This window comes from Aegilops tauschii, chromosome 2 (genome assembly GCF_002575655.3).
Source record: "Aegilops tauschii subsp. strangulata cultivar AL8/78 chromosome 2, Aet v6.0, whole genome shotgun sequence".
In the NCBI taxonomy this organism is placed as follows: domain Eukaryota; kingdom Viridiplantae; phylum Streptophyta; class Magnoliopsida; order Poales; family Poaceae; genus Aegilops; species Aegilops tauschii.
In genome coordinates, this window is record NC_053036.3 from 574,611,840 (window position 1) to 574,627,418 (window position 15,579).

General features: G+C 43.1%; 1 protein-coding gene and 1 long non-coding RNA gene across 2 annotated transcripts; both read right to left on the reverse strand.

Moving 5' to 3' along the window:
• Positions 1-1,313: 1,313 nt before the first annotated feature.
• Positions 1,314-1,878, reverse strand: LOC141041790 (uncharacterized). Its single transcript, XR_012203342.1, has 2 exons — positions 1,723-1,878; positions 1,314-1,633 (listed from the first exon to the last, which is right to left on the reverse strand). It is a non-coding gene; the product is annotated as an uncharacterized lncRNA (long non-coding RNA).
• Positions 1,879-2,816: 938 nt separating this feature from the next.
• Positions 2,817-10,916, reverse strand: LOC109762317 (starch synthase 3, chloroplastic/amyloplastic). The gene is made up of 16 exons (XM_020321153.4): positions 10,645-10,916; positions 10,195-10,258; positions 8,241-10,106; positions 7,768-7,982; positions 7,363-7,633; positions 6,740-6,915; positions 6,560-6,667; positions 5,928-6,037; positions 5,108-5,210; positions 4,732-4,902; positions 4,498-4,626; positions 4,191-4,373; positions 3,936-4,067; positions 3,738-3,849; positions 3,526-3,649; positions 2,817-3,407 (listed from the first exon to the last, which is right to left on the reverse strand). Exons 1-16 carry the CDS (start codon positions 10,744-10,746, stop codon positions 3,275-3,277), a joined length of 3,999 nt encoding a protein of 1,332 aa, XP_020176742.1. The 5' UTR covers positions 10,747-10,916; the 3' UTR covers positions 2,817-3,274.
• Between the last annotated feature and the right edge of the window lie 4,663 nt (positions 10,917-15,579).

A 15,579-nucleotide genomic window follows, 5' to 3' on the forward strand; every position in this document is an offset into this window, starting at 1 on the left:
ACTTAGAAACAACGTTGTCCAAGGGGAGTGTTAGGAGTCAATTAGCATTAGATTTAGGGTAATTGGGCAGTCAACAGATTCTTTGGTGTATCATGCCTAGTAATTAGGATCTTGTGTTCTCCCAATGTTGTGTATAGCGAACCATCATTGCGTCTCCTGTAAATGATGCCACTACTTGTAATCGATATTGTAAGCGCCTATTCAGGAGATATAAATACCTAAACAAATATGCAATAAAGACACCTGATTCACTTCAATCTTTCTGTATATCTCTTCACAAAGGCAAGGACTTGTGTGTCCTTAGAGAGGTGGATCGACCTCTCCAACCAAGATGTAGAACTGTTGCCAACAATTTGAATTTGGGTAAACAAATCACTGTGTCTTCACCAAGCTTACGGGTTCTATTCTTCGATAGCTTTACTTTCAGTACTTTGTCGTGTTTCAAAGAATTTCTCCCTCTATCCTTCTTCTGTGACTGTTGTGAAGACATTTTAAGTACTTGTCATTTTTTTCCTTACTTTTGTTAAGTGTTGTACTCGTTATTCCCTGTGAAGGTTTTATCCTTATGCTATTGTTCAGTTCCATTGCATTTCATTGCTCTTTTTACTGCTTACTAATGTCTACTACACACTTCTATTCATGTAGACTCTGTTAGGCCTCCAAGCACAGAGTTTTGTAGGACAACAGTAAATTTTCCTCAAATGGATGACCTAAGATTTATCAAGCAGCAAGAGGTGTAGGACGATTGTATTCTCCTCTCAATCAACACTACAATAAGATACAAGTAATCGTTTGCGTCCCCAACACACCTAGTACAATTTTCATTGTATAGGTGCACTCGTTCGGCAAAGAGATTGATAAATTTGATGGTAGATAGATAATTTGGATGGTGTTTTTTTTGTATTTTATGAACAATTAAAATAGCAAGGTAATAAGATGGAAACGTGACCAAAATGAGGTTTGCAATTGTTGGAAACAAGGCCTAGGGTTATTAGGTTTCACTAGTGTCAACTCTCAACATGATAACTTTGTTAAAATAATGATGTAACCTCACAAAGTTTCTTTTGATTGGATCAATTCCGGCCGAGATCTTATAGGTGCGCAAATAGCAAACCACCTCAAATTTTTCTTTCTAAATTTAATATAAAGCCACCCCAATGTCACCCTGGTAGCCACAGAGATTATACTACACAAACACCATGTGATCTAGTCGATCAGTCTATCTAATGAGTCACCCAATGTCTCATGAGTGTCTCCAGGGATTATACCAGACATGCATTTGTAATCTCATTAACCCCTTAAGTTCAAGAATATAATATGAACAAGATTCGATCCATAAAGGTACTTGTCACAAGTGGTATATCATACAATTCAACTAATCATCAATGCCCCAAGATTGCAATCATGGTGGCATTGAGAGAGAGAGAGAGAGAGAGAGAGAGAGAGAGAGAGATGACACATATGTACACCACAAACCCTTGTGCTCGAAGGTGGACTACTTCCGGATCGCCATGGGAGCGGCAAGGGTTGATGTAGAGGTTGAAGATGAAGATTCTACCCTCTAGCAAAGTGCCATGTCAGGGCAAAAACGAAGATCGCCTCGGAGCGCGAAGTGGACACATATTTTATTTCCCTGTTCACATAGACCACACCTCAATTTTGCAATTCTAGCACAAATGAAGTAGCATAAACTGGAAAATTTGTCATGTGCTATGCAACTACCTCGTAGGCTCATACTGGCATCCCAAAATTCACCTTCTTCACTACTGGGCGCTGGCCATGCCCGCAAGTCTCCGACACTTTGTCCTCGATGCCATCGTGCTCCTGACCCAAGACAAAGCAAGGCAATCCACCTCCAGCAGTGCATCAGTCACTTACCTAATCGGCACCGAAAGCAAACAAAATCGAACCAAATCAAACAATTCTATCCGTAGCACAACATGCCACCACTGCCAGATTCGCGCATGAGCCGTGATCGACAGAACCGCCGCTCATTTCCGATGGAAACTCCCGCAGCCACCGCCGCATGTCGCAGAGGGGGCCATTAGGCAAAGACACAGAGGACACACAGGAGGGACACCAAGAAGGGCTCGCCGAAGAGGGACACTCTGAGCTAGTTTGGTTTGAGGCCTGGACTTCATGCCTGGGAGAAAACGAAGCCTGGCAACGGCCTGGAGACATGAAAATAATTGCCTGGCCAGGCAGCCTGAGTGGTACACGTTTGGTTCGTGTCCTGTGCCTGTGAAGCAATTATTTATGCGTCAGACTGCAAATAGCTGCTGGCCCACAAGAAAAAAGCAGAATTAGAACCCCAGGCTTGAGCCAGGCGACTGGTGCAGAACGCCTGGTCCAGGCTAACCAACATGCCTGGTATTTGAGTCAGGCTAATGACCGTAGCAGAAGCTCCAGGCCAGGCTAGTGTTTCACTCTTCAGGCATCAACCAAACAATTTCCAGGCAGGTCTCAGGGAAGGTCCAGGCCAGGCAAATTTTTGCCAGGTCTCGAACCAAACTAGCCCTCAATCTCGCTAATGGTGCACATGATCCGACCGAGTAAAGAAGGGCTCCATGAAGACGGTGGCGAGGTCCGGCATCTACGACTTGATGGACAACATCAGGGCGGACGACAACAAGATTGTCATCGTGTCAAGGTACTGCTGCGGCGGCGCCGGCATCGGCTATGCCAAGTCAAAGCTGCTTGTCTCATTCCAATTCTTTCATTTCGTAATTAGATGTGCGCGGCGCATGCAGCAAAATCAGAACAGAGAGCTCAGCTTCCCCATGCTCAATTGCTGCCGAATGTAACACGCTTTCGAGTTTTGAGATACCAACGTGATATACTACACCATTTGATATGCACTTCATTATTCAGAAGACGAGGCAGAAAATAATACTGCTACACTGAGCGTCGGCCCTAAGAATCTAACTGCCAGCTTACAAAATATGTACATCTTCAAGGACTACAGAACCGTAAAATGAACATATTTGCATTGGTACATGTTTGCGAAAACTGAAGACTCCCGCTAGAACGAACTTTCCCGTGTGCCACATTTGACGTCTGCGTGTCACATGCTGCGATATCATGATCAAGGGATAAAGTAAACAGCTCACATCTCAGCCTATCGCAGAGGGATGCAGAAACCCAATACTTCTTCTCAGAGCCCAAAGAATGGCTTCCGGAGAACGGCATATGCAGTGAGACATTGGCATGTCGCAAAACCTGGCAAACCCACTCCCGGAACTTCATCTGTTCTTCTCCCTGCCAGTTTAAAGTCTCAGTTCTTGCGCGCGGAATGGTACAGTTCCATGTAGTCCAGAGCAGGCCGGTTCCAGGACCAATCCTGCTCCATGACCCGCTTGCAGAGGGAGTCAAACCAGTCACGAGCGTCGTACCATGTGGTGATCGCCCTGAGATGGAGCAGGGGGGACAGGAGGCATGAATTACGCTTTGTGGGCCGTTACAGTGCATGCAACTCTGGTGGGTTATACTTTTCTTTTCGAAAGAGGACTGATAGGTTATACTTGCCTGTCGAGAGCATAATCTACGCCATTGCTGTCGGCTCCTTCGAAGCTGAATCCGTTCGGCTCAAGGCCTTGTTCATGGGCCCGATCCTTATCATCGTCCACGTCAAAAACGGTATCATAAAGGCCTGCACACAATGCATTGCATGTCTTTTACTGCTAACATGTGATGCAACACAACACAATGTCATGGAGATGTCAAGAATATATAAATACCTCCAGTTTTCCGAACTATTGGGATGGATCCGTATCGCATAGCAGTAAGCTGTGTTAAACCACAAGGTTCGAAAATGGAAGGCACGAGAATGAAGTCGGCACCAGCATATATCTACAACAGGATCATGAATTTTATTTGGTAATGATAACCCAGTTCTAATATGTGGGGCCACTGAAAGAGGACCTGCGACGACTTACTAAATGTGATAGTGGCTCGTCATAAGTTAAACAAAGCTTCACGCGACCATCAAATTCACCATGCAGTTTAGCTGCTAAGTTGCTAAAGTCACCTTGTATGCGATGATCTGGAGCTGAGCCTAGTAAAACCACCTGTTGAAGAAAGACAATATGATTTAGTTTTGACAAGTTGGGCAAAGGCTAAATGCCAAGAAAGAACGCATAACAAGCTTGCAATAAACATGGGGGGTGTTATCTATAAGCGAAATCCAAGACCTGTCCATTGCGTTCAAGAGTTCGATAAATTGCATGTTTGATAAGGTGAATTCCCTTCTGGGCTGTAAGCCGACTGATGATTCCGACTAGAGGGGAATCAGTTTGATGTAAACCAAGCTTCTCCTGCAATGCCCTTTTTGCAGAACTCTTACCCTCAACAACATTCTCAGAAGTATAATGGACCTGAAAAAGTATGACAGAAAAGGTTGAGCTGACAATATCCACAACAGTACTAAGACATACCTCCCACATTACGTCCAGGCTGATGGTAAATGCATGGCTATATAATCGATGATGATTAGCGTACCGGGATGAAGTTGTCATTATAGGGATCCCAAATATCAGAATCAATTCCATTACGAATGCCATGGAATTTGAAATAATGAGGAGCAATAGAACCATGTCCAGACACTTCCTTCGAATATGTGTACGAAACCTGCAAAGGGTGGCCAAAACAGTATAAGAAGACAAGAAATACAATTAAACCATATGTTGAATGATCTGCTTTATCACAGGGATAAAGCAAAACACAGATACTCACAGTTGTAGCCTTATCACAATGTGCCATTGCTTTGCCAATGTGATGTACCCCAAATTCAAGATTGTGGATGGTAAATACAACCCGACCATTTGGCAGCCCATTATGAACATACTGTTGCTTGTACAGCCAAGCAACTGGAGCACTTGACCAATCATGACAGTGTATGATATCCTGTTAGGATGACAACACTTTAGCAATATGAAAAGTCGAGAGGCGGGGAATACAAGCAAGAAAGTAACAGCATGGAATGGCTTGATGATTTATTTGCACGGTCTAACAAATGGACTAGCTAAAACGCCACAGGAGAAGACCTATATAAGTAATATAACCCCAATGATGTGATAGATAATGACATGGGACATAGCTTTGTACTTACTGGAGAAGAGCCACTCTGGAGAAGAAACTCCAGGGCAGAATGACAAAAGAAGCCAAATCTACTTTCATCGTTCTTTCCATAGACACATCCAACCCAAAACATCCTGCAATAAGAAATGTCAAAACAATCCTCTTTTATGATGCTTTTACTTGAACGAAATTGCAAAGGTTATTCCCAGATTAATGGTTCACATTGATGGAATTTCATTCAATTACTAACAGAAGTAAACATTTATGTTTTGCCTGAAGCCTCTACACATCACATCTCGTCTGTCTGCATGCTAGCATTGCAACTTGCTACAATTCAGTTCTGAATACAAGTTGAAAACAAGAATATTTAATTAATATGGATGCCAACTCTATAGCCATGTTCAACTCATTGGAATAGCCAGTATAGCAAAGAGAAGACATCAATACAAAAGAATAACTAAGGTGTCAGTAAAAGAAGCATCAAACAACCGTTTTTCATCTCATAGTTAGTGTGACAAGCAGTGGCGGAGCTTGAGTAAAACTTAAGAGGGGGCCATAACTTGAAGGGAACAAATTAGTAGGATAGGAGGGGCTAATCTCTAGTTGAAACACTAGTTAGGGCCAAACCTAGCATGATCTTTAATGAATGCAAAAATTAAGGGGGGCATGGCCCCTGTTGTACTTTGTTGTAAGATCTATCCGGTATCCATCAGGTCTTAACATGAGGTCAAACACAGGATACTCATGATAAAACAAGGATTCATTAACAAAGTAGAATATGAAATGTAAACCATATAAGAACTGGTAAATAGTAGTAGTATATATTGGTCAAATATGGGGCATAAGCATACCCATTCTGCGGTTCCAAGAAATAAACAGAGATGCCTTCAACCTTTCCAAACCATACTTTTATCTCTGTACCACCCCAAGTAAAACTTTGACGGCAATGTAAATCCTTCACCTGCAACGAAAGAAAGGCAGCTTAATGGTGAAAAATAACTATACTAACAAACACCACTCCCACCTATCAGGCAAGCAGATCAAACATTGTGAACAAAGATGGAAATAGCAGTAAAACTAAAAACTGCTACAGGTAAATATACAGCAAACAAAGCAAAATAAATCATGTTTTGAAGAGAGGTACTTCGGTGCTCTGTTCAACAATGAGAGGGACTTCGGTGCTCTATACAGCAAACAAAGCAAAATAAACCTTCGGTGATCTATTCAGATGAGAGAGCAAATTTTAAAGCATGTTGGGATTTGCAACCACCAACCGAGTTACTAACAGTTGCTTAAATATCTAGAGTTCAGTTTGTTGGAAATCTTTGAGACTCCAAAATCTCTAGTACAATTATGAAAAGGACATACACACATAGTGCTATGGTATAATTGTGTGCTATTATACTACTGTAACTTAGTAACAGGGCCACTATAAGACGAAAAAAAAAGGATGACACCAGATAAAGTGCAGTGTACAACTTACATTGCTTAGGTTTAAACAGTCATACTTTGGAAAAATAACCTCAACCTTGTGGCCTAAATCTTGAATAGCTCGTGAAAGACTAGTAACAACATCACCAAGGCCCCCAACCTGTGACAACATTGGTCATTGTTGAGCATGTCATCATTCTGTCTACCAAAAGGTGGTAAGAAGTATGTTTACCTTTGCAATAGGAGCCATTTCTACTGCAATGTGCACAATATGCATAGGTGGTTCCTTTGCCGTGGAATCAGACACAGGAATATGATAGTCCATCCCATCCCGGTTGTCATATATCCCACCTTCTTCCGACTCAGAGAAAACAAAGTCCATCATATATGCATCCAAAGGAACCCTAACTGGAAAATGGACAGAACAGTTAGAAGAGATGCAAAAGGAGAAAATTCCATGATAATACAAAAAATTAAATAAAAGCACAGATTGAAATACTATCATAAATACTGGCAACAAAATGATAGTCGGAAAACAAGTTGTGAAAAGAAGCAGCACTGAGTTTTACATAAATTTGATAAGCTGGAAGAGGCTCTGTTTTACTTTATCAGGATCTCCATCTGTATGAGATTTTTTTTCTGGTAAATGAGGAGCAAGTAGTAGCTTGAGCTCTTCCAGCATAAGTCTAGAGAGATTTATGGGAGCATATCCGTTATAAAAGTACGAATCATCACCACATAATACGAATCCAGCAAGTAGCTTTGGCAGAAAATATTCTGGGGGATGGATCTAGCGGTACTTGATTGTGTATTAATAAAATGCATTCAAGAAAGGTCACTGACAAGGATCCACACCTGTAGCTTGTAAGTGTGAACCATTTACTTCATTCACCATCTTTTGGGGCGGCAAAGGACCACTTGGATGAGTCCAACGATTAAAGGAACATCTGAACCAAACTTCTGGACTTCCATTCAGCACTGTGTTAGAAGGATTGTAAAGAACATCAACTGTGGTTCCTGCACGTACTTCAAGTGGCTCAGTATACACAATGTGTTTCTGTGAGAGAAGAAACTCTCTCATAGTCTTCTCCTTCATCTCAGCTTTCATCCTTGCAGTTATCTCAGCCTATTGAAACCAAACAAAAGGTAAATACCCCAAGATCTTCTGTCGAAAGATCCTCTCTTTTTTTGCTTAATAAGTAGTCAAGTACAAATTGGTATAATGCTCCTACATATATGCATTGATTCTCTTGAACTAACCTTTCTCCGACCAGCATCCTCCTTTTCTTTTCTTTCTCGCTGAAGCCTTTCAAATATCCTACGTTCTTCTTCCACCCAAAACAAGTCATCGGATATGCTCTTTGAAACGGCAGCATGAAAATCTCGCTTCCCATTGTTATCATACTTGTTTGCATTCCCAGGTGATCCATCAGCAAAAACCCAGTCCAACACCAGTGCGCTTTCAGGTAGAGTAACTATACAGGGAATAAAGTAAAGTGTAAGCTATATGTATGATAAGCAAAAGGAGCAAGTAAAGAAACACATGAAATTGGATCTTAAAACTCATTCATGAAAAAACATGTATTTAAGGAAAGAAACATTAGTATGTAACTTAGAGGGTAAACAATGCCCAAGTTACCATGCTTGTTTTATGTCAATGTCATGATAAAATGGCTGTGTTCGGATAATATGAACCCTAATTCTTAAGAGATAAAATGTGTGAATTAACATACCATTTGCATACCACCAATCACCATCCTTTTCTTCAGATTTGACTAGTCTCTCAACAATAGAGGGCCCATCAGTCCAGTTATTGTAACCCCCATGCAACCAAATTTCATTTTTATGGTTTAGTGGTCTCGAACTTCGATTATAGTACAATCTGACCCTATCCCCTCCTTTGTATGTGCTAGGCTCTATATACCATAGATTATCGGCATATCTGCTGGCTAAACCCAACACATGCTGCAATTTATTCCTCATCATCTCAACCTCAGCCTTTGATTGTGCCCTGTCAGCCTCCATTGCGGCCCTTTCTTCCTCCTTCCGGCGCTCCTCCTCGGCTTGTCTTTCCCTTTCAGCTTCTTCTGCGGCAAGCCTTTCAAGTTCCCTTTGCTTTTCTTCAAGCAAGAAGTCCTCAAATGAGTATTCATCAATGTCACTTTCTATATGCAGGACGAAATCATTATAACTGTTATTTTCATAGACGGTGTCACCATTAAAGAACACAAAGTCTAATCTGTATGCCTGCTTGGGTATGTAGAGCTTACAACACCACCAATCCCCTGTTAATTCACTTCTATGCAATTTTTCAGTGAAATGGTTCCATCTCCAACCATTGAATGCCCCTTTGATAAGGATATCAGGTTCACTTGCTAAGGCCGACATGCTACGATTTAAGTAAAGATCAATAACTGAATCAGCTTCCACTAATTCAGGAAAAACAAAACACTTATTCCCAATCGAATAATTTTTATCTGCAAGCTCTTCAAGCCTTCGCTTTAGTGCTTGAGGATCAACATCCATCTGTACCTGTTCTTGCATCTCTGGTTCATGTTGTTCTTCATCCTCTGTTACCCTCAGTTCATCACCAGCAACCAATGGCTCTTCATTGGCATCTTTACTTGCCCCGACGCCATCTTCTGATGAAGAATGTTTTCTTGCCACGAGATTCTTGCTGGCTATCTCCTCCACTGCCGCTTCAGCGATATCCTGTTCGCTGGTGGTTTGTTCCATTGGATCTTTTCTGGTGACACCAACAACTGACTGGCTTTGTTCAGGAACATCAACAGCTGATATGTCTTGCCCATCGGAAGTAATTACCGATTTGTCTTGTTCATGAACACTAATAATTGATTGGTCCTGTCCTTGGGTGCTGGCACCCACCAGTGCACTTATTCTGACACGGTACTCCTCAAGTTCTCTGTCAATTGACTCAGAATCCATGGAGGTGGAAGCCAATGCTGATGACTGCTTCTGGTCAGCCTCTTCTTCAGTCTCAGACTCATCCACTACCTCCAGCTCTAAGCTGCTAGAAACATTTCCTGAGAAGTCCACCTCAGATGATTCATCTGCGGTACTTGTCTGCTCTGTTGCTTCATTAACTGAGTCAACATCCATGGATGTGGAAGCCAATGCAGGAGGCTGCTTCTGGTCGGCCTCTTCTTCAGTCTCGACCTCGTTCACACCCTTCAGCTCAACGCTGCTAGAAACATTTCCTGAGAAGTCCACCTCAGATGATTCGTCTGCAGTACTTGTCGACTCAACATCCATGGATGTGGAAGCCAATGCAGGAGGCTGTTTTTGGTCGGCCTCTTCTTCAGTCTCGACCTCGTTCACACCCTTCAGCTCCATGCTGCTAGAAACATTTCCTGAGAATTCCACCTCATATTCTTCTTCTGCGCTACTTGTCTGCTCTGTTGCCTCACTACTGAGCGTCCCATTGCTTGTGCCAAGATCACCGTCTTCATCAGCGCTGCTATGTTCAGTCTTCTTCGTGGAGGTCCAAGATTCGGCAGAAGGTCTTGGAGCATATCCTCTAGAAGCAGTGCCCTTGGGCTTAGGAGCTGATGATCTCCTCGGATTCCTCTTGGGATAATCTGAATAATGCAATGTTATGAGAAGATGAGCTAAGCTGTATCGCTAGAGTACTCATACGCTGACTTGTAACAAAATCAATCCTCGAACCTGAGCTTGCTACCATGCACCGAACGAGCCTGCTTCTTGTAAATCTGCTGCACTTGACGATAGACTGGAAAAGAAGAGAGAACGGTGTGGAACTGTAAATAAAGATGACTTGACTGAATGTTGTAATAGCACATTATTTGTCACTGAACTAACTGTCTGGCCGTAGCACCCCAACAAATGCCCCAGGTTAAGAACCCCTCCGTCGCCTCGATTGCAGCTAGCAGAGCAGCCAAACCAAAAAATTGCTTGATAGAAGCGCAAAACTGTCGTAAAGAACACCCCAGATGCAGAGATGGTCCAACACCCACTCAAACCAAGTGCGCGCACAAATAACGCCTCAGATGCCAGGCAATGGCAAGACGCATGCCTGAACACCAATCGGATTTCTCCAGACCAAAAATGGGGCCAGAAAAACGCGAGCCAGTACGGACCAGGGAAGAGAAGACGGACCTGCGCGAGGCAAGGGACGGCGGCGGCGCTGGCGGGCCGCAGGAGGAGCACCGGGCGGCTCCGGGAGCAGAGCGGGCTCTGCGCCCGGAGAGCCATCTCCATTCCCAGGGAAAATCAAAACCCGACCCCCTCCGCCGATCTCTCCCCCCTCTCTCCCTCCCTCCCTGCAAGAAGCTGTCCGACCCCTCTTCCTTGTTTCTTTTTCCTGGCCTCTAAAATCTCGCGTCGGAATGCGCAGCCGTACTTGCTGTCTGCACGCACGCACACACGCCCCCTCGATCGAAAGCGATAGTGTGCTTTCCCGTGTGTGCGCTTTGTGTGTGGCCAAAAATTAAGCCTCGTAGTATTATTTTCGTGCGGGAAATACATGTGGACGCACGTAGATTGGGGTTTCTTGGATCGGCTGCGCGGGGCCGTCCCCACACGAGCTCTGTGGGCCCGGAGCTTGTGGTGTGGACGGCTGTTATTTGTCGAGGAGGGCAACGTGGTTCACGGATGGATGGGCGGATGACTCGTGTAGCTTCTGCACCTGCCTTCTCAGCTCTGGAACATTCGCTCGGTGTTTTCTCTTCTTTTTTGCCTGATGAAGAAATCTTTTCGAAGGATGCATGAGGGGCGCATGTGAATGAAGGCCTCGCAAAAATGACCATCTTCATAATCAAGCTGGCGGCGTCTAAGCTTTATATTAATGGAAAAACCCCTTTACTCCACCGATCTAGCCTACGCATCCCCTCACAGCTTTACTAGGAATCAGCAAGAAACCAGGCATGTGGACTCCACCGTGCAAGCATGTCCTAACCCCTCCCTGTCTGTGTGCAACGAGGCGCATGGATTGATGGATGGATACACGCGACACGACCGAGCACTAAACCCGCAGCAGACGTACCATCCAACATTGTACGAATCGTTACTAATAACAGGCTGCGTGCTGTGATGCGTGGCTTTAATAGCATCTCCAGCCGCGCCCCCAACAGGCCCCCAGGCGACTTTTTCGGCGTCGGCGTCAAAAAAACGGTCCAACCGCGCTCCCAGGACAACGAAAAGTGCCGGTTCAGCCCTTTTTTTCGCCCGGCGGCCGCAGGCCGAACCCGGCGCGCTGGGGGGCGCTTGGGGCTCCGGCGCAAGGGAAAAGCGCGGCTGGCCAACGCCGCCAGGTGAAAAGTCAAGATTTTCTTCCTCGACTCGCCTCCCACCCCCCGTGCTCTCGGCCGCCACTAGGTATATCCCGGCGCCGCCCCGCCGCCCTTCACCGGTAGATAGCCATTCCCCGCCGGAAAAATAGTAGAGGTTCGCCGCGGCAGCCCCTCCGACACCAGCTGGGCGTTTCCGGCCGCGGAGGGCACGACGTGTAATGAAATCTGAGTTTTTATTTGTTGAACTATATAATTTATATTGAACTATTTGTTGTTGAACTATTTTGTTGAAGTATTTGAATTTTCTGTGATGAAATATGTGATAAAAAAATATTTATGTTGATAATTGAACGCCGAGCCATGACGAGCCATGACGAATATGGGCCTATTCTCGCCTATATGGGCCTTTTCGTCAAAATGGGGCTTTAAAGTGGGCCAAAATCGACGACTGGAGGCGAGCTGGGGGCGACGACTGGGCGCAAAACCGCCCCAGCGCCGAACGAATCGCCGGCTTGCCTCCAGGAGGCGATTTTTATGCGTCCTGGGGGCCAACGGCTGGAGATGCTCTAACATGTGAAGAAAGGGAAACGTGTCTGAGTTGCTTGTCGCTCCGATGACTCACCTTTGTTCTCATCCCGTAGACCGTAGTCCCAGGCCCGTCCGTGATCCGCGCGTCGTTCTTCTTCCGGGAGCCTGCACATCTCGCTTAGTTAACTGATTGGCCTTATCCTCTCCAGTTATTAATAGTAAAAATGGTGATACGTACGACCAAAGGGTTGCATGCAAGGTGAACTTGAGGAAAACATCGGAACGTCAACCACTCAGCAGTCAAATACTCCTTCCTTGGCCTCGCAGCGCCACAGAGCCTTGCCCACCAGTAACTATGTAGAGATCTGAACAGAAAAATGCAGACTAAAAGAAATGGTGAACGAAACAGGATATACATTGAGAGATGCAGTCAATGCTGACCCATATTGCTTAAGCGATTCTCAGATTCGCAACAAGTGCACAACGCATGCAGGTCAGCACTTGTTTTTTTTTCAATAAAGGGTGAATTTATTGCCTCAAAATAAAGCATCAAGAAGATACAAATATAATGAACACACCCGGCCTCTGCATAGTTAGGATGCACACAGCAAAACACACGCACACAAAAACACGCCGGTAAATAGCGCTAGTTATTTGCGATCGATTTATCATTAGGGATGTAAGTGGATGCATCCACTTACATCCCTACTATCATTGGTGGATTCTCATTAGATGGTGCCAAGGGGGATGCAGGTTGCTCTCATCCTAGTACCAGGTCCTGCACCTACATGCAAACTGGATTTTAAGTAAGACAACAGGGCATCAACAACTTAACGGTTAAATACTTCTCGCTATCGTTAACTAACAATAGTGGGGGAAAAGTTGTTTGCTGATCCCATCTAATCAACAGGGCATCAACAAATTTTACGTATATCAGCAAACAAATTACAATCTGGAACTAACAACTTAACAGGGCATCAACAACTTAACTGGTGTGCATACTTAAAAATTTGTTTGCTGATCTCATCTCATCAACAGGGCATCAACAACTGTTTTTTCACTATTGTTAGTTCCAGAATGCAAAATCACTTGATATACAAAACAAGCAGATGGGCCATGAAACTTCTTTCAGAACATGCAACTTTTTAGCTATATAGGGTTGCAGGGTAATAAGAAGACTGATTAATAGGTCGAGAACTTGATGAGATGAGATCAGCAAACAAATGGAGGTGGAGCCCTTTTTCAGGTGACCAATTGTAATTCCAGAATTAAATGCAAATTACATGCTATATGGGCCTTCATAACTTAGCAGATACGCTAACAAGAAAATTAGGATAAATTTGTATCAAGTGGAGATCAGGGCAGAAAAAATGCACAAAATGGTCAGGTCGCACGATGGAGCAAGCACGAAATGGCTAGGTTAGGATGCCCAGGTATTTATGAAGTACAAATCACAGCAAAATAAATGCATGAAAATAATAGTACAGTATTCCAATTAAGAACCATGAATTCAGCATGAACAATATGCTTGAGATCACAGTTCAAGGGCATAACTGTATATGTGGTCCAACAGTACTAACAACATCAGAACAAGGAACTGTAAGAGCACTCAACTATAGAACATAAATTCTCAAGTCAATTTCGTGACATCCCTGTTCTAACATTTTTAAGATATATGAAAACTGATACTTCAAATTTGTTGATATTTTCATATTGCACACATTACTTTCAGGCATTATTCTCAGAACATGATCAGTGCCACTCATAGTATGTGGCATAGGCTACCAGCAGTGCAGCATAGAAAAATAATACTAACTGAAAGTAGATAGGCATGAAGCAGTATGTACTTCGTACCAGAGAGATGCTTGAATTTCAATACGTTTCACCTCAAAGAATGTCTCTTAGGAATGATGCCAACATTCCAAGACCAGCTTCCAGCAACAAGCAGCAAGCGCCAAGTAATTCAAATGGACCAGTATGACAAGTAAATGGACATGATTCAGAAGGTGCAGAAGTTTCTGGATATCTATGTCACCAAAATAAGCAGAAATGGAACAGTAAAACCAATTAAATGTTAGCTCAATATGGTATTATTTTAAAACTTGCTGGTCACTAGTTTTAGTCAACTATAAACTGAATAGAATGCAAAAATAAACATATAAATAGGATTATTCCTTATTGGCCATTGTTAGCACAGAAATGAAGTTGGCATGTCCAAACAAAAATGAATAAAGAAACTACAACACCCAGTCTGATACAAAAAATGCCCGGACACAACATTGAAACGCTGTCAAGGATATGAGTTATGGAGGTATAGGAAAACCACACAACACGTAATCCAACATGATTAGCGAGTGAAACATTAGTCATGTATGTTCGGATCAAGCATGATAGCTTTAAATGATGATTGCAACTGAAGATGTTCAAAGCTGAGCAAATATGCCTAGATGAAAGGTATCTATTACATAAAAAGAAGATAAACAGCACAATAATGTCACAAATCAGAAAGTGTTGGGCAATTAAGAAGATGCTGAATCCAGCAACATAAGGAAATTAAGATGTAGTGTTTCTTAACCAATACTGTTGGCATGAACTGTTGAATTTAGCATAAGCCGGAATAGGCTGCTACTGAACTGCCAGCAACAAGATTCATGTAATGTAAACTCAACGAAGTTGAACTAGAGTAGACATGGAACTTTCCATTTCTGAAAGGGCAATAACATTCTAACTGCTTCATTGATCAATGTAATCACAGTCAAGAAGCAATTGAATTCCCTAGTACCGCATACATATGCCAATTAAACAGCTCAGAACAGAATATCCTAAATTCATAAGCCCTCCAATACTACATCGTAGTAGGACAGCACAAAAAATTGACACTTATCTTCCCCCTCTGTGCAGTTATTCGACAATACAAGAACAGTGTCTGGTAACATAGGGAAATTAAGATGTTAAGTGTATTTCTTAACATATACTAATTGAAAACATATCCCTGTGCAGTAATGGAACATAATTAGAGATACAAGTCAGAGGGGTATATGTTAAGTGTATTTCTCAACATATAATGATTGAAAACATATTCCTGTGCAGTAATGGAACATAATTACAGATACAAGTCATAGGGGTACAGGACAGGCATAATTCAACATGATTACCAAGAGATGCGTTAGTCACCTTTGTTCAGACATCAAGCATGACAACTTGGTTATCAAGAGATGTTGAATTATGATTGCAGTTGAAGATGCTGGGAACGGAGCAAATACGACATGATGAA